The 22,650-nt window shown below is 38.9% G+C and overlaps 1 protein-coding gene across 1 annotated transcript; it reads left to right on the top strand.

The window, feature by feature from the left end:
- The first annotated feature begins 386 nt into the window (after positions 1 to 386).
- On the top strand, positions 387 to 17,401 carry rbfa.S (ribosome binding factor A S homeolog). Its single transcript, XM_018223573.2, has 7 exons — positions 387 to 915; positions 2,440 to 2,482; positions 4,399 to 4,572; positions 6,906 to 7,018; positions 8,460 to 8,544; positions 10,320 to 10,366; positions 16,689 to 17,401. The coding sequence occupies exons 1-7, from the start codon at positions 752 to 754 to the stop codon at positions 17,095 to 17,097; spliced, it is 1,035 nt and encodes a 344-aa protein (XP_018079062.1). The 5' UTR covers positions 387 to 751; the 3' UTR covers positions 17,098 to 17,401.
- Positions 17,402 to 22,650: the final 5,249 nt, after the last annotated feature.

The following is a 22,650-nucleotide window of genomic DNA, read 5'->3' as shown; positions in this document are numbered from 1 at the left end:
AGGCCCCAGCCACCAATGTTTTTTTAAAAAAAAAAAAAAACTTAACTTGTAAGGGGGGCCCTGTGCCAAAGTTTTTTTTAAAAAATATTTTTTTTGGGGCCCCAACTTTTTTTAACTTGTAAGGGGGGCCCTAGCGCCAATCTTTTTCTTTTTTTAAACTTATAAGGGGGCCCTGACCATCAATAGCTTTTTATAACTTGTGGGGGGGGGGGTTACTTTTTTAGCACTTTTGTCTGTGTAGTCTTTTAACTGTGATGTGGAGTGGGAGGGTTCTGGGGCGGGGCTTGGTCTCCAGGGTGGGCGGGGCGGGGCTTGGTCTCCAGGGTGGGCGGGGCTGGGCCGTGATTTCTAATGGCGGCCCTGCATACAGGCAGTGCAATATTTAGGTCCAGTGCCATTCTAGGTAGGCAGGGAGAAAATAGGGAAGCCAGGCTTCTTTCTGTGTATTTATGTATGGATATGGAGTGTGAAAAAAATCCACAGATCCATTATCTGGAAACCTGTTATCCAGAACATGTGCCTGTCAATTTCCTTCAACTTCAGTCCCTCTTATCTGCCGTCCCCAAACCTGTGCCCTTGCAGCACTACTGGGATCAAATGCTAAATTCCTGCAGGGTTCCGGTTGTAGAACTACAGTTCCCAGCGCAGCCCGGAGTAGCAGCCAAACAGATAAACGCACTTGAGTCCCAGACTCCTTTGCGGCGCGTGATTACCGGAAGAGAAGCCGGTCACAGGCCTCGGGCAGTCCTTGATGGCGGGCATTAGATTACTGAATGCTGCTAAACGGCTGGCGTGGGCCGAACCGTTTGACTTGCTGAGGTGCCATGGGCCGGTTTCCCAGCACTGCAGACACGTGCACTTCAGCGTCACGCTGCCAGCCAAGAACATGCTCGGGAAGTTCGCGAACAAGTCTAAGTATGATTGTGCGACTCTCTACTAATCGGGGCTTTTCCAGTGCCTCGTGTGGGGCACGGACTCACCTGGGGCTAAAGCGGAAACCTCCACTGTGTCACCAACTCGCTGTGTGACTAGACCGGGGTAGCGTTGCTATGGGGATGTGGGAAATGAGTTATTGTTGGTGTCCATGTAGCGCCATAAAGTTGCCACATAGTAAAGCGTTATAATGTGTACTAATGGTGTAGGTTTAATGACTGAAATGTGTCTCCACAGCTTGTCATGGAAGAGAGACTGTCAGGTTGGGCTTATGTGGAGGAGATCAGGAATAAATGCCTTGTTGTTGATGAGTGATGAGGTCAAGTTTCAAAACAATGAGTTTATTTTCTATATACACGTGTTAAGAGCCTTTGTATCCTTGATTAAGATGGATATTTTAATCTTGGGCCAAATGGGGTATTCAGGGGTATTGGGGGCCCATTAGTTGACTCTTTACCCAGTAGGAAGTGAATTAAAGGGAGCCTTTTGCAACCACAGGTGAAAATCAATGAAAAAAACTTTATTGCCAAGTAATCATTAAAAACATGAACAGGTATCATTTTAGAGACCTTTAACTAAACCATGCTGTGTCTAGTCACCTGACGCGTTTCATGCCTCACTTTGGCACTTCATCAGAGGTGGAGTTTAGTCAAGATTTACTATAAGTCCACCTAAAGTACTAACTCTTTGCCCGGGGCCCACCAAGGCCTTAAAACGGCCCTGCCCATTGCATATCCCAATATACTGCATAATGACCCTAAATTCAGAAACACTGAGGGTGTAGGGAGGGTGTCGTCAAGGGCAACCCTGGGGCTGCTGACGCTGCCCCTCTCCGGCTCCCTACTAAAAAAAATCAGCATTGGAGTGAGTCAAAGAGAGGCAGCATCGCTAGCGCAATAGCGAAGCCGAATTTCCGGGTTAAAACCCAGCAATTCGGCTCTTAAAGTTACAAGAGGCGGCTTTTTGCTGACCCTTGTAACTGCAGCTTGCTGCCGCCTGAGGCAAGGTCCTCACCTCGCCTCATGGCAGGAGTGGCCCTGGGTGTAACAGGGCTTGGCCAAGACATATCCAAGATATCTTTGGTTTTAAGCAAATTTGCAATTCCTCATATAGTCTAGACATATTTGTAAGTTAATATGGGCATGGGATGACCTGCCATTACTCTTACTCTTCTATCAAGATATTCCATGGTGCTTATAAATATTTCAAACAGAAAGAAATATATATATTTTCTAAGTTCAATTTTCGAAGATGTATTTATGTTAACAAGTGCATATAATGTAAAAACTCACCATTGCTCATAATAAGCTTGTTCCTACTTAGTCAAGAAGCATAAGACCCAAACAGATCCCAATGTGGCAAGCATCTCCTGCCATAGAATCCATGTGACTATTTGGGTTCAAATTTAATTCAGCTGAGCGCTATGAATTCAGTGGGTTTAATCTGTACTACAGATTTTTAATTGCGTACTCTGACATTGCATTGACGTTTTTACTTCTTTTTCAGAAGGAAGTTCTGGTACGATGGTCCATCTTTGGGGAGTCCGTTTGTAAGTAGATTGCCTTCTCATTACAAGTAATGATACTGTACTTGATTTTTAAGACTCTCCAGAAACCACCATTTGAGCCTCTGGACATTGCCATTGTAGCTTTCTCATAAGGCTGTAGTGTTTTAACTGAATGCTCTTTGCATCTTTTTTGGTGTTCACACTACAAATTCAGTTTTTAGCCTAGTTCCTGAATTCCTTCCCAAGGTAGCGTCTACTTTCCATTTCTACCAGAAAATTGTGGTCCAATGTGTTTGTCCCAATCTGCACTGAGGAGCCCTGCACTCGAGCAAGGGTGAGCAAGAAAGCTACAGCTTAGTTCTGAAACATTTTTTATTTTTGTTTGGTCTCTACACTGGTAACATGGATTTTATCCACATTCACAAATACTTATTCTTTGGCCTGGTCCTTTTAGAATGAGATATGTCTCCACCTGCTCTTCTTATGCTTCTTGGTCACCTTGTAAAGAGACATCCAAAGCAGGTTTGAAAGGAGTTTTGCAGTTCTATATTTACTTGTTTATACAGGGTTTTTTGTTGTAGTATTGGTAGGATGATGCTGCAGCTGGAGGCAAGGAACTTGGTATTCTCTAGCATACAATCTTTCCTGTTGCTCTTTTACCTTTTGATATTTGGACTTCATCAATAAAAGATTTTATTAAAATAAAAATACCTAAAAGGGAGTGCTGCATGAGGAATTTGGATTTCACTCCATGTTTTCTTATTTTACTATCCTTCTATCCTTTCACTCTTTCTCTTATGACTATTTTTTTGAAGAATCTTATGTTAGCCTGATATACAGCTTAATTGCTATTTGAAGTTACATATGTGTATTCGGTATTGCAGTGTATAGGAAACTGCTATACTGAACACTAAGATTGGTGTAATACGCATTTCTCAATGTACCATGACATTTTCCCAGTTATGTGACTTGTGCTCTAATAAACTTCAGTCACTCTTTACTGCTGTACTGCAAGTTGGAGTTCTATCAACCCCCTCCCTCCCCCCCCCCCCCAGCAGCCTAACAACAGAACAATGGGAAGGTAACCAGATAGCAGCTCACTAACACAAGATAACAGCTGCCTGGTAGATCTAAGAACAGCACTCAATAGTAAAATCCAGGTCCCACTGCGACACATTTCATTACGTTGAGTGGGAGAAACAAGAGCCTGCCAGAAAGCAGTTCCATCCTAAAGTGCTGGCTCTTTCTGAAAGCACATGACCAGGCAAAATGACCTGAGATGGCTGCCTACACACCAATATTACAACTAAAAAAAATATACCTGCTGGTTCAGGAATGGAAAAAAAATCATGACAGAATCCCTTTAAGGTATGAAAATCCTAATTACAGAAAGATTCGTTATCTGGAAAACCCCAGGTCCCGAGCATTCTTGATAGCAGGTCCCATACATGTAAAATTATTTTTGCACACTAGAGACCAAAACTGCGCTGCATTTTCTGTGTGGGACCAGGTTCTTTGTAAAGGGGTTGAATTAATCTATTATGAATCTATACCCCTGTTATTACAGCTCAGAATGTTGCAGGCCCTTGCAGCTGCTGCTGCTGACTGACATTGCTAGCTACTTATAAGTGTGTTATTGGCAAAGTGCCCCCCATGTCGTTCTAAAGCACATTTAGGGTATGAGTGGCATGCAAATGTTTAAATTCCAGGTTTTTAACTTTGCATTTATTAACCCAGAATCTCATCTGCCATTATGATGTCCAGATAGCCAGATTATGGTCTGTGGCAGTTAACTGGTTAATGTATGTTCTTCTGCACTCCAAGAAAGTCTATGTATAGTACCATATGCATTCAAACAACTCCAATTACATGCTTTGAATTATTGTGTTTATACTGTCTTTTTTTTGTGGCTGTGCCTCTTAAGGTTTCTATTTTTATAATTAACTTTTGATTTAAAGGCAAACAATCCAGCTACTTTGGCAAACCTGATGAAAGTACAAAGGAAAGAAAAGAGAGAAGACAGTATTCGCATCAGGGCTCTGAATACTATCTTGTACAAAGCATTAACAGACTTGCTGCAGACATCCGCAATTAGCCAAGAGACTAGTGACATTAATGTGGAGCTCTCAAAGGTATGCATAATGAATTTCTACAGTACAGGTATTGGATCCATTATCCGGAAACCAGTTATCCAGGAAGCTCCAAATTATGGAAAGGCCTTCTACCATAGGCTCAATTTTATCCAACAGTAGCTTGTACTTAATCCATAAAATATAATTTTTATTTTAAGCAAAACCATCTTTTGGGGTTTATTAAAGTTTACATGATTTTGTAGTAGACTTAAGGTATGAAGATTCAAATTACGGAAAGATCCATTATCCGGAAACCTCAGGTCCTGAGCATTCTGTATAACACGTCCCAAACCTGTACTAGAGTTGTTTATCCATCACCTGTTGATCATTGAAACATTTTAGTTACATAAATGCATCTGTTGCATTTATCCTGTATAGTTGTGTTGCTACTCTGCTGTGGAGCTGCACTCTTTGTTAAAGGGAATCTTCACCCATTTTTTTTTTTATAATAAAAGAAAATACAGTTTTAAGTTACTTTCCTATTTACATTAATTACACATTTCCCGGGGTTTTAATCTTATTTGAAATTTGCAGTTGAACCCAGGTAACAGGTTAAAGGTAACACAGTTCTATTTCTTTCCTTTGGGTCTGGCTCTTAAAACAATGAAACAATGGGGTAAATTTATCAAAGAGTGAAGTTCTGCCACTAGAGTGAAATTCCGCAGCTCTCAATTAATTTCTATGGGATTTCGAATGGCGTATTTATCAATGGGTGAAAGTTCGCCCTTTGATAAATACGCCATTTAAAAATCCCATAGAAATGAATGGAGAGTGGCGGAATTTCACTATTAACTTCACTCTTTGATAAATATACCCCCAAGAGTCTGTTTTCCTCTAGATCTGTTATACAGCTGGCTTGCAACACTGCTTCAGGAATCGGAGCCAGGAGTCCAGAAAGTATACACAGCCAAACAGATATTGCTTTCAACTGCAAATTAAAAATAAAAAATTACTACTTACTGTATTTTGGAAAGTTGCTTAGAATTATATTCTTTTACAATACAAGAAACTTTGCATTGAATTGAATAGAACTGATTTGTTTTTGTGTGTTTTGTAAGTCTTTTACGTAGGGGTTATATGTAGTATAAAGGAGTGATATCAATATATACTTTAAAACCAATGTCTTGCCTTCCAAGTTTATGTACCCATGGGGGATCAGAGACTTTGAACTCAGCATCATTGTATATTGAAGAATAAAGGATTATAGATGTATAGAGGCAAAGGATAACAGCAGCATATGCACAATTATTGTTCACGCAACTTCATTCTGCAAATGGCCCAGGTTCTAATAAAATATTCACTATCACACTGGTTTATGCCCTGGTTTCCCAACAAGTTTAATCTTAACCCCATCCCCCCCCCCTATAAAGCTTGGCAGTCCCTTCTGAGAAATCAAGGGGAAAATGGTTTATTCATCTATAAGGAGATGTAATGTAAATGATTGTTGATATGCAGAAAGATTTCAGATATATTGTGAAGATGATTATTCAATGCCATTGTGAAATATGTATTGTTATCTGATGCATTTGTCAATAAAGCTAAGCTTTGAGTGAAAAATATTCACTACCTGTTAAAAATATTCAATACAATTCATTTTTTTTTTTTTTTTTTAAATAAACACATAATGTATTGGATAATTGACCCATTGTTTAAGTAGTTATTAGGAAAATTGATGACTCAATATTCCATTCCAGGCTCCCTGGAGATACCTGGTACATGACTGACAGTCGTGTAACATTGCAACTGCTGTAAAAACATTTTATGCATCTAAAACCTTGTTCTGAACCAATAGGGACATGAAAAAGGAAGTATTGAAACCAATACATTTAAAAACAGTGATCAAAATGGACGATATGTCCATATATATATATATATATATATATATGTGTATTTGATTTCTTAATATATTTATTCAGTTGTACATGTTTAATAAATTAGTAATACCATTGGTCTGCACATTAACACATTTCTCAAAAAAAAGTTCTAAATGTTAAAAAAAGTTTTGTTTGGAAGGGTTTTTGGGTACAAATCATAAATCTGTGTTATCAAAGTCTCTTAGCTGAACCTCGTATATTGAGTAGGACTTTGTTTATCCAACAAACAACGCATCTTTATGTGTATGGCTAACTAATGATAGTTCAGCTCAAACAAATGCTGTACATTTTTAGATTTACTTTGCTTTAATGTACTCTTAAATTACATTGTTGCTGTTCTGTAGTAGTTTGATTAAGAGTTCTGGGTGGTTTGTAGATGGATATACAGTTACGCATTGTTGTATTTTAAATTTATACAGCTACTATTTCTCATGAACTGATTGTGGGCTCTGTTTTCAGGTATCTGTATCTGCTGACTTTTCAGTTTGCCGTGCATACTGGATGACAAGTGGCAGCCCTGACACTGATGACCAAATTGAACTGCTACTTCAGAAGTATGCTCCCAAATTCAGGTGAGCCACAGCTTCATTTTTCTTGTTTGTGTGAAGGCATGAGAAGTTATATAATTCCAGCACTGGCTAATAATGATCAGTAATGACATACCAAGTACTAAAATGTACAGATAACTTGTGGCATTTGATATGGTTAAGAAGGAATCAAGGGCATAACTATAGCGGAAGCAGACCATGTGGCTGCAGGGGGCCCAGGAGACACAGGGGGCCCTATGAGGCCCAATTAGTGAGCAATTTCAACATTTATTGGTAAAACAGAGCAATCTCTGGATAAATTGGGGGCCTTAAAATGAATTTGCTGTGGGGCCCAGTATCGTCTAGTTATGCTGCTGGAAGGCATATTATTACTCCCCAAGCTTGAGGAAGGCCTTTTTATCCAGTGACATCTGTTTTTGTCTCAACTGCCAGCCATCAGTCAGAACTGGATATAATGCTAAACAAGTAGTTCTATTTTCATGGAAGGTCTTGTGTACAGACTATTGTGTCTCTAGTATGATCCCTATGATGCCAAATGTTATGTCCAGCACACTTCACATTAAGTACTTTGAGCTTAACTTTTCAATTTGTGTTTTCCAGGTATGGACCATATGGGTGGGTAGTCTTTTGCGGCACTGTTTGATAAAATATTCTGTATAGGTAAGTCTAAACTGTCAGAGTGCTAGGCAAGCCTCTTGAGTTCTCAGGTTGCACATAAGGCACTACATGTGCAGCCCATTACTTGAGTAGCCTTTTTGAGATTTGGTTTCTGGATGGCAAAGCAGACAGGGTGATTAACATCTCCTTAGACAGTTTATAGTTACTTTAGTGTTGGAAAATGTTATATAAATATTACTTGGCAAATAGACTATAATTTTCCTACCCCTGAAGAAAAACATGCAGGGAAGCATCTAAGGAAATGCTCATCTCTCTGTTTGCTTTGCAAGGTCAAAGTTGCAGAAAGGCTACAAATGGTGTATGTGCTGCACAAGTAGTACTTTAATGTACAAAATGTGGTCTCAGTTCTATGAGAGGCAAGAGGCTTGCTTAGCATTCTGCCTGCCTAGAGTTGCCGATAAAAGCCATTGTATGCTAATTTTTAACATTGTAATATTGATGTAAATGTAATTTCTTACGGGGTGGTTCACCTTTGAGGAGAACTGTAAATAAATGTACACATGTTATTGACTAAATTGTATGTTTCTTTACAAACATCTACCTGGAGCGTGATCAATCCTACATAAATTCATGTTTATGCCCTGCTCGTACTGTCTTCATTGCCAGAAGAACTCTCTGTTTATTTTGTACTTGAGTAGTCCTTCTGCAAAAGGATTTTTCAGCTGATGCTCACTCATGTGGCATCAGGTATTGGTTGTTTTTTATGATCAATTGTTCTTGCCCAGAGATTTAATATGCTGTCATTTTTTGTTAATTGTATTCAATAACACACATTTATGTTTTTAAGGCATCTAATGCTGACTCACCAAGTCCTTGGAAGTGTCCCAACAGTTGTATTTGTAAGGGATAAAGAAAATGCCATGGTACAAGAGGTATGGAAATATTGAAACTAAAGTCAACTCTTCCTGCAACTCCAGTCTATACTTCAAAACAAGCACAATTGTTCAGGGATGGAGTTGGAGTGGTTTTTACCATTATACATTACATTTTCACTGGCTTAATATTATATGATTAATCTGTCCTGCTTTAGCATGGACAGGGAAAACGTTCTCCATGCCATGGTACAACATAATGATTCAGTTGTTTTGTTATGATCCTGCTAATGGCTTACCAACACTCAATAGTAGTCTCTCTGTACTTGCTGCATTCTATTGTGTCAGAGTCTGCAAGCATTGGACAACCTGGGAAATACAGTACAAATGCACACAAAAGCCATTATTTACTATTTTCTGCTATATAATTTTAGAACCACAAATCTTCTCCGGGTCTGTTAATCATCTGGATGTTGCTATGTTGTTTCAGGAGTCAGAAACAGCAGTGCAGAGAATATGGACAGCCATAGTAGCAATTACATTTACAGGATGCCCATTAACGGAGATGGAAAAGTGAGCATTGTACCATTTTTAAAGGGACACTAAACCTAACCATAAAATTGTCCCCCTATGCCCCTTAGTTCGCTATAGAACTTAAGGGGAAAAATGTAATTACACATGGAAACATTTACCAATGAGAATTCCACTAACCAAAAACTTAATTACAGATGTAAGAGAATCGAACAGTGAGAATACTGATTCCCAGCACTATGTCCGCCATCTTGCTCTTATCTTAAATACAGAGATTGTGTGGGTTTTTTAAAAAAAAATTTCATTATAATGCACTGTAATCAAACATGGGGATAAAGGGCAGACTTATTTAAAGCTGGGAAACTGTGCTTAAAGGAGAAGGAAAGTGTTCTTGCACTTGGGGTGCCAAATGTTAGGCACCCCCAAGTGATTGTATTGACTTACAATACAGAAAACTGCACCGGCCCTGGGTTATACCAGCGAGCACCACGGAGTGATCCTCTTCAGTCTTCCTTCTCGCTGCTGTGCATGCGCAGTAGAGCGAAAAGCCGAACTTTATTTAAAAAGTCGGCTATTTCATTCTACTGTACATGAGTCTGCCCTGGGAAATTTGAAGAACGAAGAACACGGGAGAGGATTATTTTGTATTTTAATGCTGCTGTGGGCGCTGGAGAGCTGGGATTTTTTTTTTTGTGTGTGCAATATTGCTTTAGGAATACAGCACACGCCATGCCTTTACAATCGTTATATGTAAAATATGCTGGCATTCGTAGTCCAGCAACCAGTAAGGTGTAGTTGAGCAGTCAAGTGCCACAGGGTTTAGTGTCCCTTTATTGACCGGTCCCTGTGCAGACGTTTAAATGAATATTTATTTTTAAATAAAAAACCCTCTTTAAATAGTGTTTTCTCTTTGAATATAAATAGTGGTAAGTTTTGCAATGAATTGTAAAGGTTCCTAATTCATACCTTACTGAACATACTTAGTTTGTACAATAAAAAGGTAGTTTATATTTCCAACCCACCTGACCATGGCATCAACCTGGTTAGAAGTACAGTAGTTTCAGAGGAATGGATTGAAACCCTTTGTTGTATATGATCTGCACATAGGTATAGCATTTGGGCATTTATTTGTTTTCCGAACCTCTACTCTATTTCCAGAAACATTTCTCCATCATTTATTGTTTTGAGCGACTGCTGAGTATTATTCTGAGCTTTACCCAATGATGCGTTTTAGAGTCTTCTCTGAAAATGTCAGATTCCTTACATTTTATCTTTATTTTAAAATCCTATATCTTGATTTACAGGTTGAAAAATTACTAGCTATTGCTGATTTTGGGGAAGACTGTGACAGGTTAGTTTTTCACATGGATATTTCATATATATATGAAGGTGTGTGTATAGTAGGTTTAAAACTTCATGAAACACTTTAGTGTTATAAAGTGTCCAAGAGCTCAAAAGGTGCTCCTTTTATATACAGCAATGGGAGGAATGCCTACTCACCGACCATTGCAAATAAGACAGACAAATAAGTTAAAATTCTGCCATGTACAGACATATGATAAAGTTTGGGAACCCCTCTTAATTCTTTGGAGTTTTGTTTATGATGGCTGAGCTTTCAAAGTAGCAACTTCCTTTTCAATATAGAACATGCCTTATGGAAACAGTATTATTTCAGCAGTGACATAAAGTTTATCGGATTAACAGAAAATATGCATCCCATAGATTTTTGATGATATTCAAGTCAGGGGACTGTGACGGCCATTCCGGAATATTGTACTTCTCCTTTTATTGTACTTCACCCCTTTGGAGGTGATCTTTGGGTTGTCTGTAACCATTCTCACAATCCTCTGCATATGCTGCTCCTGTATTTTTCTTGACCTGCCAGACCTGAGTTTTACAGCAACTGTGCCTCTGGCCTTCCATCTCCTGATGCATTCCTTACAGATGAAACTGTCCGTTTAAACCTCTGAGATAGCTTTCTGTAGCCTTTCCCTAGGCCTAAACCATGATACTGAAGTTTTTTTTTAGATCTTTTGAGAGTTGCTTTGAGAATCCCATGCTGTCACACTTTAGAGGAGAGTCAAACAGAAGCAGAACTTGCAATTGGCCACCTTAACCTTTTAAATGCCACAGATCGTAGAATCTACGTTCTGTGGCAAAGGTACTTGAAATGCCACAGAACGTAGATTCTACGTTCTGCAGCATTTCCTGGTTCAGGAGCGGAGGAGCGGCTGTTAGAGCCGTTCGCTCCGTTCCTGCTCGATCCCCTGCCCCTAGGCAACGAGCAGAGCAGGGGATCGAGTGGCCCCTGGGGCGCGATCGCCCAGGGGCCCAAAAACAGCAGCAGGCACGTGTTACTTACGTGTCCTGCTGCTGCAGCCTGCACCGGATCGACGATCTCCGCCCCCACAGCACACAGACAGGAACCACGAGGCAGATGTCTTCCAGAGGCTCTTCCTGATCGCCTGCAACAGTCTCCAGCGACTTTTTCAGGTTAGTGCAACAATTACACACACAAACACACCAACACACACTTATTACAGTAATACACACTTAGATTCACACTTACACACACTTACACATACATTTTTGGGGATTGGGGGGGTCACTTACACTCACTGCACTTACACACATGTGCACACGCACACACGCGCACATAACATGTAATTTACCATTTGTACACACGCACACGCACATACATGGCATTGTGGCTTTTTTTTTTTTTTTTCTTATCGCATCGTTTCTTTTTTTGGCTGAAAAAAATGTTTTATTGCCATTACGCATAGCGTATTCGCTAACCGTACTGTGCAATACCTTTTGTATGTTATTTCGGTGATTATATTGCAATTTTGGGTATTTTGGTGCATTTTTAGCCATTTTATTGAATTTTTAGCCATTTTATTGCATTTTCAGCTCTGCATATGTTGTGTTCACTTGTTTCTAGCCGTAGAACCTGTTTGGCCCATCTAAAATATTCAAACTGTGATTCTGACGGCCGATAACACTAGTCTGGAAAAAAAACATTGATTTTTGTGGTTTTATTGGATTTTTTTGCATTTCACCCTTTACTGCCTTATTTTGTTTTGCCTTGTAAATTTTATCTACTATATATCCATTTGGGGGTCTCTGTGCGCCACATAGTTTGGTATATCTATGCATATTGGGCATCAAAGTGTTCAGTAGACCTCTGGCGTTCATATTTAGGATGTTTTATGCTGATACGTTACGAAATGTGGGGCATATAATGGGGTAAAATTCAAGCTTTGTGACGATTTTCAGAAATTTGATAAAAACGGTTACGTTCAGCATTGATTTGCAGTCTGGCAGTTTGCAGTAGAAACACTTATTTAACCATATTGGATTCGTCAGAATGTGTACTTTCTGAAAATATATGGTTTTCTGGGGTCTCTGTACTTTTAGGGGGGTCTAATGTCGCATAATACACACACCAGGTGCTTATATTGCAGCAGCCAGCGCGTCAGCCGTGAAAATGTATATACACTATTGTCATTTGGGGGTCTCTGTGCGCCACATAGTTTAGTATATCTATGCATATTGGGCATCAAAGTGTTCAGTAGACCCCTGGCGTTCATATTTAGGATGTTTTATGCTGAAACGTTACGAAATGTGGGGCATATAATGGGGTAAAATTCAATCTTTCTGACGATTTTCAAAAATTTGATAAAAACCGTTATGTTCAGCATTGCTTTGCAGTTTGGCAGTTTGCAGTAGAAACACTTATTTACCCATATTGGATTCGTCAGAATGTGTACTTTCTGAAAATATATGGTTTTCTGGGGTCTCTGTACTGTTAGGGGGGTCTAATGTTGCATAATACACACACCAGGTGCTTATATTGCAGCTGCCAGAGCGTCAGCCGTGAAAATGTATATACACTATTGTCATTTGGGGGTCTCTGTGCGCCACATAGTTTGGTATATCTATGCATACTGGGCATCAAAGTGTTCAGTAGACCCCTGGCGTTCATATTTAGGATGTTTTATGCTGATAAGTTACGAAATGTGGGGCATATAATGGGGTAAAATTCAAGCTTTGTGACGATTTTCAGAAATTTGATAAAAACCGTTACGTTCAGCATTGCTTTGCAGTTTGGCAGTTTGCAGTAGGAACACATATTTACCCATATTGGATTCGTCAGAATGTGTACTTTCTGAAAATATATGGTTTTCTGGGGTCTCTGTACTGTTAGGGGGGTCTAATGTCGCATATTACACACACCAGGTGCTCATATTGCAGCAGCCAGCGCGCGTCAGCCGTGAAAATGTATATACACTATTGTCATTTGGGGGTCTCTGTGCGCCACATAGTTTGGTATATCTATGCATATTGGGCATCAAAGTGTTTAGTAGACCCCTGGCGTTCATATTTAGGATGTTTTATGCTGATAAGTTACGAAATGTGGGGCATATAATGGGGTAAAATTCAAGCTTTGTGACGATTTTCAGAAATTTGATAAAAACCGTTACGTTCAGCATTGCTTTGCAGTTTGGCAGTTTGCAGTAGGAACACATATTTACCCATATTGGATTCGTCAGAATGTGTACTTTCTGAAAATATATGGTTTTCTGGGGTCTCTGTACTGTTAGGGGGTCTAATGTCGCATATTACACACACCAGGTGCTCATATTGCAGCAGCCAGCGCGCGTCAGCCGTGAAAATGTATATACACTATTGTCATTTGGGGGTCTCTGTGCGCCACATAGTTTGGTTTATCTATGCATATTGGGCATCAAAGTGTTTAGTAGACCCCTGGCGTTCATATTTAGGATGTTTTATGCTGATAAGTTACGAAATGTGGGGCATATAATGGGGTAAAATTCAAGCTTTGTGACAATTTTCAGAAATTTGATAAAAACCGTTATGTTCAGCATTGCTTTGCAGTTTGGCAGTTTGCAGTAGAAACACTTATTTACCCATATTGGATTCGTCAGAATGTGTACTTTCTGAAAATATATGGTTTTCTGGGGTCTCTGTACTGTTAGGTGGTCTAATGTCGCATAATACACACACCGAGTGGTTATATTGCAGCAGCCAGCGCGTCAGCCGTGAAAATGTCTATACATATTGTCATTTGGGGGTCTCTGTGCGCCACATAGTTTGGTATATCTATGCATATTGGGCATCAAACTGTTTAGTAGACCCCTATGTTTATATTTAGGATGCTTTATGCTGGTAATGATACATGGACAATACGATGCTGGAAAGTTGAAGCTTTGAGGCAATTTCCAGATATTTCACCAAAACCGCCAAATTTGGCAAAGCCTTGCGACTCAGTAGTTTGGAGCAGAAAGGCATGGGAACCCATTTTAGATTCCGTAGAATGTGTACTTTCCAAAAATATATGGGTTTGGGGGGTAAACATATATTTCTGTGTTTTTACCCCGCAAAAATGCAGTCAATGTGTTGATTTTTCATTAGCTGAAGTTACCCACGGGACTGTTTGTATGCGCTAACTTCATTTTGGGGCCTCTAAATGCCAGATACTTTGGTAAACTTATGAACAATGGCCACCAAAATGTTCAGAGGAACCCTGGCAATCATATTTAGGGTGCTTTTTCTTAGTACGTAATGACACATGGGTGATATGGTGCTGGGAAGTTGAAGCTTTGAGGCAATTTTCAGATATTTCACCAAAACGGGCAACTTTGGGAAAGCCTTGCGACTCGGTAGTTTGGAGCAATAAGGCATGGGTACCCATTTTAGATTCTGTAGAATGTGTACTTTCCAAAAATGTATGGGTTTGGGGGGTAAACATATATTTCTGTGTTTTTACCCCACAAAAATGCAGTCAATGTGTTGATCTTTCATTAGCTGAAGTTACCCACGGGACCGTTTGTATGCGCTAACTTCATTTTGGGGCCTCTAAATGCCAGATACTTTGGTAAACTTATGAACAATGACCACCAAAATGTTCAGAGGAACCCTGGCAATCATATTTAGGGTGCTTTTTCTTAGTACGTAATGATACATGGGCGATATGGTGCTGGGAAGTTGAAGGTTTGAGGCAATTTTCAGATATTTCACCAAAACCGACAATTTTGGGAAAGCCTTGCGACTCAGTAGTTTGGAGCAGAAAGGCATGGGTACCCATTTTAGATTCAGTAGAATGTGTACTTTCCAAAAATATATGGGTTTGGGGGGTAAACATATATTTCTGTGTTTTTACCCCACAAAAAATGCAGTCAATGTGTTGATTTCTCAGTAGCTGAAGTAAAGTCCTGATCAATTTGGATGTGCTAACTTCATATTGGTGTCTCTAAATGCCAGATACTTTGGTAAACCTATGCATAATGGGTATCAAACTGTTCAGTGGACCCCTGGCAATCATATTTCAGGTGCTTTTTCTTGGTACCTAATATAGTTTGGGATATGCGGAGCAGCAAAATAAAACCTTTGAAATGATTTTTCAGAATTTTGAATTTTTTTTTGAAAAACCGCTATTTTCAGACAAGCTTTTATGTTTGGTAGTTGGGAGTAGAGAGACATAGTTACCCATTTTGTAATCGGCAGAATGTGTACTTTTCAAAAATGTATGGTTTTCTGGGGTAAACCTACGGTTTCAGGATTTTTTGCCTTGGAATCTAAAGCATGCTGTTTTCTGCCTTAGTGCTTTCAAAATTCGGTAATATACTGCCGGGAGTTTTTGCTGTACAGAAATCCTAAATCTCCCTAAAACTATACATATCTGGTATTGGCACGTTCGAGAGACATAAGGCTTTCCAAATCAGTTGGATTTTCATCCCTAAAATGAAATATTTTTCTGGTATAAATTGATATACGATGAAAAATGGTAATTTTTCATTTTTTTTTGGTATTTAGCACTATAAATTTTTTTGCACAGGTGGAAATACATGAAAACTCAGGCAGATTTAGAAAGCTCAGTTTCTACCGAAAAAAACAATGTATAGTTTTCCTAGGTAAACTATAGGTTTCCCCTCAGAAAATGCCCCTAAAGTGAGAGAGCACAAAATGTTTCAAAAACGGCTGGCATTTCGCGTAACCAAAATGTGAAATTCTGCTGGCACTTAAAGGGTTAAATACCTTTTCTCATGGTTGGACACACCTGCCTATGAAGTTCAAGGCTTAATGAGCTAATCCAACCAATTTGGTGTTGCCTGTAATAAGTATTGAGGTCTTACATGCATTAAAATTAGCAAAATTACAAGAGTACCCACATTTTTGCACAGCCAGTTTTTCACATATGATTTAATTTCATACAACTGAATACTGCTTCACTAAAAATCTTTGTTTAGAATACACCCAAGATGTTCTTGGGAAATGAAATACATACCATTGTTCTCTTTTTTTGTTGAAAATGGAATAAAATATTATGCAGGCTGAGCGTGGTTCCCAAACTTTTTTATACGACTGTATAATAACACTTCCCCAGAGAATAAATTCTCAGGCATCAACCAACCTATAAAGTAGTCAACTATAGTGTAGCATTTTATTAAAAACTACCCCAAGCTCACTGAAAAGGATTGCTATGGTGATCGCTAAATATTCTGATATCCTTTTGGTTGAAGGTGAATTTTTCCTGTATAAGACATTATGCCACAAATAAATGTTGTAGCACCTTTTCACCTGACTAAACTTATTGACACAACCCCTATTAGGGGTAACTGACTGGTATTTGTTTTTATGTGCTTAAGGGATATGAACTCCACATCATCAGGTTCCACTGCAGTCTCTCAGGTTCCAACTGCAAGTATGTTTGGTATTGACCATGCTGACCTCAACAAACAAATTTTGGACTACAAAAGAAAAATGAAAGACAAAATAAAAGAAAAAGACGAGAGTACATTGTCACTAAAGCAACAAGAACAACTTGCAGAGATAAGGAAGCAGAAGATGTTAAAGAAAAAGAAGCACAAAGGGACTCTTCATGATGATGACGACTCTGTAGAGAAATATTTGCTGAGCAAATACAATGACTTGTACCCAGATGAGGAGGCAGTAGTGTCTGAAGGAAATGAAATAGAGTATGAACTAGAAGAAGAAATAAAGAAACTGGAGGAAGAGGACAATAGTGACCCACATGTACAGAATAAAAACTGTTAGTATTCTGCTTGTGTGGATGTTGTTTAATGTGAACAGATTAATCCATTTTGGAAGTCTTTTCTGGCTGTCCTCCTGCAATCATCTTTAGTATACTGCAAAGTGCACTTGCTGTATATAATTTTTGAATAGTGAATACTTTGTGTGAAAAATTAGGTCACTTCTTGAGTTGGACAGTGCGGAATAATGTGCATGTAATGTCTATGCTAAACACGTCAGTGTATTGAATGTTTGAAATGTCCAATAGCAAAGCTAAAAACTGAAATTAATGGCTCCCACAGAACCTAATAAATATGCTGTTTATTTATACTTGTTAACCATCACTTTAGGTAGTAAACCCAAGATTATGATGCTCCTTTAGTAGTAGTAGTATCATGTGCAAACATAATTCATAAGAGCTATAGAGAAAGCTATATCTGGGGGTACTACTTACCAATAGCAATCAATTCTTGAAAGGGAAGTGGTTCCAAACCCGAGGTTTGCCAGTAACTCTGTCTAGGTGACCCAGAGGGACATTCAATTAGGAACAGATTTGAAGTAAATCATATTATTTACAAGAATATAATTCCAGAGAAGCTACAACGTTGTCATATTAATAAGGGTATACTGGTTAAATTGGTTAAAACTGTGTTTAAACTCTAAATGCATTTGTCCCAGATTTGATTACATTTAAGAGGGCATGTTCTCTTTTCATATGTCCGTTGAATAAGTGGTAATACTCTGTCAAATAACATTAACTAATTTTGTAGAATAAGTGGGTCATGTGTCGGCCAATACTAGTAGCTCCATTGCTAAAAGTAACAGCTAATTTTTCTGGCTACAAAATAACCTGCCATAGATGTAGTGTCTTAGCGAAGCCAATTATCTCCATTGTCTATTTTGCAGCTGTGACAATAGTTGCTACTAGTAGCTCTGTGTGTCTTTGCCTTAAGAGCTCAAACAGAAGGCTAACCCACTGTCTATTCATTTCTATAGGATTTTTAGTAGGCACTACTGACAGACTGTTTGAATTCAAAAGGTTGCCAATTTAATTATGTGCCATAAAGAAGTAGGTGCAGCTAAGTATAAAGAACTTCCACTCTACTCATGCTCACCAGGTTTGCAAAAAAGTCACACAATGGAGGGTGAACTCACACTATGAGAAACACTGATGCGGACTGTGTATTTGCAAGTGCCCCTAGACCTATCTGATTGTAATAAAATAATATTCTAATAAAGTATATTAAAAGAACATCCTTCTATAGTTCTGATGTTCTTAAAGGGGTTGTTTACCTTTTATGATAACGTTTAGTATGATGTAGAGCGTGATATTCTGAGACAATTTGCAATTTGTTTTAATTTTTTATTATTGAAGGTTTTTGAGTTATTTAGCTTTTTATTCTGCAGCTCTTTAATCTGCATCTTAAGTAATGTGGTAACTAGGGTCCAAATTACCCTAGCAACCATTCATTAATTTGAAGATACTGGACTATGAATAAGAGAGGCCTGAATAGAGAGATCTGTAATAAAAAGTAACAATAGCAATACATTTGTAGCCTTACAGAGCATTTGTTTTTTTAGAAGGGAGTCAGCAACGCCCATTTGAAAGCTGCAAAGAGTCAGAAGAAAAAGGCGAATAACTATAAAAAATAAATAATGAAAACCAATTGAAAAGTTGCTTAGAATTGACCGTTCTATAACATAATAAAAGTTACCTCAAAGGTGAACCTTTTTTTCCCCGCACATTGGAGTCTAAGGGTGTCATTTTCATTGTTAAATCTGAGAATTATTAAGCTCATCACTATTATTAATTAGTGAGAGGCTGTAGACTAATGTTCACCTTAAGGGGTTTCTAGCAATAGTTTTCCGGATCCCTTAAAGCAGAATTGGATCAAGAAAAAGAATATAGCCTGCATTTCGTACTGCAGTCTTTTCACTTAATGCTAGCAGAGCCTAAGGGAGAGCTACCTCCAGCTCTCCATCAATCCTGGTTGGAGCACGCAGGCATGTGTGCTCAGTTTATATTCTTTAACACACCACTACATAGTGGCTAAACCAAGAACTGTAGAGTTCATACTTTGACCCAGGAAAAGGAGCTTAATTCCTTTATATGGCTAAAGAACTCCCTTAACTGTCTAAAAATTAATTTTGCCCACATAGCTGGTAAACCTTAGGGGATTACTCTCTAAAATAATTTACCAGTACCCTACATATGGGCATGTTAATAAACTATCTTAAATAATTAGAACTCTGCCTAGTTAAAATAGAAAGTGTTGGGCCCTCTAGGTCCATACAGAATCTTGGCATTTTCTATTAGCACATGATTCTTTATTGTGGGTAAATTGGTCTGGCTTATGTACTTTGCACAATTGGGAAATTAGACTGAATATTTTAAATAAGGCATAACTATAAACCTATGGCCCTAATTAAATCATGTGTGCACACTTCTCCTGTGACGCTGCAGGAGTTTTATCACTCGCACATTGACGATCTGTGCTGCGACTAACTTGTTTGAGCACCATGATACTGGTTGTTCTGCACATGCTCTCTCCCTATTTAAACACCATTGTCCCTAAGTCACTGGCAGATGTTCATCTTGAATGATTGTAGCTTGTGCTTTTATTTCCCGCTTGCTATATCTGTTTGAACTGCTACCTGTTTTGACGTCAGCCTGTTCTTCTGACTTTGATACTTTGCTGCCAGCCCTTGACCTCTGCCTGTTTTTGACTCCAATATCAGCTGCCTGCCCGTGATCTCTGCCTGACCTCGACTACGCTTTGGCACTCCTGCTTATTCCTCGCACATATGCCTGTTCTCACAGTCTCGGATACGGTACTTCCAGCAGCACGTGACTTTAGGTGTGGCTATCAGGGGTCACTAACTCAGTCTCTCACCCACCTTGCACACCAGGGCCAGAACTAGGAGTAGGCGCCGCCTAGGGCGCAATCATGATGGGGGCGCACTTTTGTTTTTTTTACCCTGGTTTGCTTGGCCTTTAATAGTTTTTAAATTTTATAAACCTTCTATTCCAACCCCCTCTTGCCCTGCAGCTGCTAGCACAGGTACATATTTGTGGGCAATATGGTGGATTTTTGGCTCCTGCTGGCCCAAGTACATATTTGGGGGCAATATGATGGATTTTTTTGCTCCTGCTGGCACAAGTACATATTTGGGGGCAATATTGTGGATATTCTGGCTGCTGCTGGCACAGGTACAGATTGGGGGCAATATGAGGGATTAGCTGCTGCTGGCACAGGTACAATGGGGGTAATATGATAGTTGCTGGCACAGGTACAGGGCCAATATGAATGGTAAGGTGGGAAATGGTAATATAGGACCAGGTGGGGGGGGGCACTGATTGAAGCCCTTGCCTAGGGTGCCAAAATACCTTGGCCAGCCCTGTATGCACACAGGTTAGACTAGCACCCCAAACACCAACCAACACCCACAGAACTCATTCTCTGCCACCATCTATCATTAATGTGACTATTCCCCCGTTCTCTCTAACGGGTAAGAACTCACACTACACCAATGCATTAAACACTCTCTCACTATAGTCAGTTAGTTCCTACTGATTCAACATGTACTCCAGCACACCAAGGGTCAATAAGCATACAGACAGACTTGCGTTTCTATTCAGCATGCAGAGGGTTAAGGCTCACAGGTATACCCTTTCAGGCTAAGTTCATTTAGAGCACCAAAGACAAACTTATTAAATTTTCTTTAATATTATAAAAGGTATAACAGTGCAATTAACAAAAAGATGTTACAAAAAGAGACGTACATTCAATAATACAAACCGTTTATAAAATAAAAGGAAAAACATGGAAAACGTATACTTCACTTCAAGATATAGAATTCCTGGTCCTGGAGGCAAGGGAAAACAAACGGGATAACTTCCAACCAGAATTTGTCCTCCTAAGTAAATCCAATTCTTAGTCAGAAGAGCTGACTATTTATCAGTGATTTCAGGGCATCAAGTAACGGCACACTCAGTAATGCAAGGGGCGTGACCTAGCAGGACACAGATTGAGTTTTTTTATGACCTCCTGTGAGTAGGAACTGGACCAAGAATATAATGACCATAACTCCTTATAGGAACATAGGAGAGAGATGATATTATATTTATTGGTTATTAATTCTCTCATGGATTCCATAGATACTAAACATCAATACAGTGTGACCTGCCCCTGCCCAGATATTCATATTTGAAATACAAAGTACCAAACCTAGTCATGTTTGGACTCATCTGAAAGCTGAAATTACCTTGAACCCATCACCAGTTTTTTATACTGTTTGTACAACAGGTATGGGTTCTGTGAGGATGAATATGTTTGAAAAACTCCAGGTCTGCAAGTGCCTGGCTCTACTTCACTTATACTAATATAGTTGCCTTTTATAGACAAAGGCAGGACAGAAGGCATGTAAAAGGCAACACTTGGAACCAGTTATTTATACAGAATTCTCTTTATGACTAGTGCCTGTCTATGGTGACAATGAACATCCACATAAATACATATTTACATTTCCTTAATGTTTTTATTGTTTCATTGCCTGATTGTAAAAACAGAAATGTAGAAATGCTCTAGATAAAAGGTATATCAAATTCAATAAAGAATGAAGATAAATAAACGGGAAGGTATAAAGAACCACCCAGAGACACATCAGTACAAGAGAATGAAAAAACATAATGAAAGATACAAGTGAAAGAAATGAAAATGTGGAAAACGTTCACAATGTAGAACTATGCTGCAAATGTTTAGTGCTTATTGACAATGTAACTAAAGAGTCAAATCATATTCCAGGCTGCAAAATTCACGGTAAGTAGCCCTAAAACTATTTGATGCTCGGTTTGTTTTCTTTGTACCCAATTCAGTAGAGAAAGAATAAATGCGTTATTGCAAAGTGTAAATGTGCAAGTGTGCTTGCATAGCGCTGTAAAGAAGACTGGTATATCTGGGAAGCGAATAAAGAAAACATGATTATTATTAATATCCTGTATTTATAAATCATCATGTTGCACAGCCCTTTACAAAGGTTACTCCGCATTAAATATACCGCAGCACTGACAAGCTTCTGATTTATTAATAATTAACAAATTGCTAATACTTCTGTATACAGCCCACGCAACTTTAAGGAAATGATTATTTTTGCCTTTTACTGTATGTTGCTACTACAAAGAAGCACATTTTCCATAGCAATTGTATGGTTGATCTTAGTCATCCACTTCAAGGTTAAGGAAAATATACTGTATCTTGCATTCCAGAGGTGTTTATAGATGACTGTTACTTTACTTTAATTGAGCTGCCAAAGATTAATAGTGGGCAGAACTGATTTTCCGATTAGTCAACATCAGCACAGGTATCACCATTGCCATATTTCCTGGGCTGCTTCATGCTTATACTTGATATCAGAATAGAATGGAAGAGAAGGACACACAGATTTCTTTTTGAGGATTATTGCCCTAAAACATTAATAGTGACAGAAATTGATTGAGTGCCCTTCCTTTCTCTTTTATTCTGACAACAATGCTTTTCCCCTGGGCTGATCAATTATATTCCATAAAAAACATCAACA

This window comes from Xenopus laevis, chromosome 6S, assembly GCF_017654675.1.
Source record: "Xenopus laevis strain J_2021 chromosome 6S, Xenopus_laevis_v10.1, whole genome shotgun sequence".
Taxonomy (NCBI): Eukaryota; Metazoa; Chordata; class Amphibia; order Anura; family Pipidae; genus Xenopus; species Xenopus laevis.
Note: the sequence above shows the minus strand (reverse complement) of the source record. Positions and strands in the feature narration are given on the sequence as shown.

Excerpts from the sequence above, each read along its gene's own strand:
- rbfa.S (XM_018223573.2), top strand. The coding sequence starts at position 752 with ATGGCGGGCATTAGATTACTGAATGCTGCTAAACGGCTGGCGTGGGCC. Across the intron at positions 916-2,439 it reads AAGTTCGCGAACAAGTCTAA|AAGGAAGTTCTGGTACGATG; the intron begins GTATGATTGTGC and ends CTTCTTTTTCAG. Across the intron at positions 7,019-8,459 it reads AAGTATGCTCCCAAATTCAG|GCATCTAATGCTGACTCACC; the intron begins GTGAGCCACAGC and ends TATGTTTTTAAG.